A 2,241-nucleotide genomic window follows, 5' to 3' on the forward strand; every position below is an offset into this window, starting at 1 on the left:
TACTATAATAGTACAATACTATAATATAGTATTAACCAGGAGGCTTGCAACATCACATTCCTCCTTTTCTCGAAAGTCTACAACTACAGTCCATAGAAATACTGACCATAGCAAACTTCAACGTAGCATTTCAACAAACTAAATAAACCAAAATAGGCTGTCCAAAACGCGACGAATAACCAAAAGCGTTCTATCAATCCATTTCATAAAATATGTAAATATACAGTATAATGCAAGCTCATACATTGTTAGCCGAACGACCAGTCAAACACAACTGTCACACAGCCTAGACAATGCAGAACAGACCAAGGGCCGTACAGGTTCCTTAGCATTTCACGCTTAACCTGTCTGACCTGCGGGGCTCCGCACGATGCTGGGGTGCCTCTTGCACTTCGGGGCTAGGTTCAGCTGGATGCTGCTGCCGGAATGGTTTGGTGAACTGTACGCTCCTCCGCACAAGCTTCCCATCCGGTGCCTGAACCACTACTTGGTCCCCATTCCGACTAACCACCACATGAGGTTGGTGATGGAATGGTGTGTCGACCTTCGACCATGTCTCCGAACGCTTTAGCAGTACTGAGTCACCTATCTGCGTTGACTGGCTTGTGGCATGGTTGGCGTCATTTGCAGAGTCACGCATACTCTGCGTACGCTCGCTGTCACGATCTCTGACGGCCTCGTTTGTCGCTGGTTCACGGAGGGCTGGTAACTTGCAGTGCACTTTGCGCCCAAGCAATAAATCATCTGGAGCAACTCCAGTGGTTGTATGTGGCATTGAGCGGTATGCCATCAAAAATCGTTGAACCTCCCGCTTCCACGTCTTTCCTTCCGCATATGCAGCACGAATCACTTTCATCAGGGATCGATTTTGTCGCTCAACTTCACCGTTAGCTCTCGGCCACAGTGGTGTAGTACGAAGCTGTTGAACACCACACTCATGTAGAAACTTCGCAAACCCTTCCGAGTTGAAAGGTGGGCAATTATCCGTACGCAAACTCGTCGGGATACCGTGTCGGCTGAACTGGGCTTCGATCATCGGAATCACAGCTTCAGCTGAGATTGACTTGAACACATCTACTTCGAAATATCGACTGTAGTAATCCACAAGCACCACAATGTGCTCTCCAGACGGTAGTGGAACCAGCAAGTCAACAGCCAAATGCTGCCATGGCGCATCTGGAAGAGGAGTGGACTTGACTGGCGGTGCATTGGCTGGCGCTGCAACCACTTGGCAGGCATGACACGACTTGCAGAGCTTCTCGGCCTCGCTATCCATGCCTGGCCACCAAACCTTGGACCGTAGACGCTCTTTCGTCTTCATGATGCCCTGGTGGCCCTCATGTGCCAACTGCACGGTCTGGTGTCGCAACTCTGTAGGGATAGCAATGCGTCGACCTCTGAGCACCACCTTGCCGACAATAGTCAATTCTCCTCGGACCTGACGGTATGCTGCTGGCAGACCATCCCAAGATCCGTCGTGAAGGCACTTGCGAACAGCAGATAGCTCTTCATCTTCAGCTGAGCTACGTTCATCGTTCTGATACCGATAGCGATGGGTGCTGCTGTCTGAGTGATAAGTCTAACCGACTCTTCATCACTGCTGATTTCTGGATCCGCCGCTGCAACGGGCAGGCAAGATAAAGCGTCAGCGATGTTCGTCTTTCCAGGAATGTGCTTGACTCAATAGCTGTACGGCTGTAGGCGCAGGACCCATCTCTCGATCCTGGCACTGGGCTTGGACCTTGCCGAATAAATCACTTCCAGCGGCTTATGGTCGGTGCAGAGTGTAAACTCCCTGCCTAGCAGATAGGTGTGAAATCGTTCACACGCCCAGACAATACCAAGAGCCTCTCGCTCAGTCTGCGAGTATCTATGCTCTACCGCTGACAGTGATCTGCTCGCATACGCAACTGGCCGCCAAACACCATCCTGCTTCTGGACAAGCACAGCTCCGAGCCCAACTGGGCTGGCATCCGTCACTAACTCGATCGGCGCTTCAGCATCATAGTATGCCAGTGTTGAGCTGGACACCAGTAGTCGCTTCAGGTGGTCGAATGCTTGCTGTAGCTCTGTAGTCCACTTGAAATGAGCTCCCTTGACCGTGAGGCGACGCAGTGGCTCAGCAACTGTAGCAAAATCAGGGATGAATTTTGCACTGAAACCGGCTGTACGGAGGAAGCTTCTTACTTCCGACGCATTGCTCGGCCTGGATGCTTCCGCCAAGGATCGTATCCTTTCAGG

The 2,241-nt window shown here is 51.3% G+C and overlaps 1 protein-coding gene across 1 annotated transcript; it reads right to left on the reverse strand.

The window, feature by feature from the left end:
• Positions 1–325: 325 nt before the first annotated feature.
• Positions 326–1,321, reverse strand: LOC135827234 (uncharacterized protein K02A2.6-like). Its single transcript, XM_065339763.1, has one exon. The coding sequence runs from the start codon at positions 1,319–1,321 to the stop codon at positions 326–328; it is 996 nt and encodes a 331-aa protein (XP_065195835.1).
• Between the last annotated feature and the right edge of the window lie 920 nt (positions 1,322–2,241).

Source organism: Sycon ciliatum, chromosome 11, assembly GCF_964019385.1.
Source record: "Sycon ciliatum chromosome 11, ocSycCili1.1, whole genome shotgun sequence".
Taxonomy (NCBI): Eukaryota; Metazoa; Porifera; class Calcarea; order Leucosolenida; family Sycettidae; genus Sycon; species Sycon ciliatum.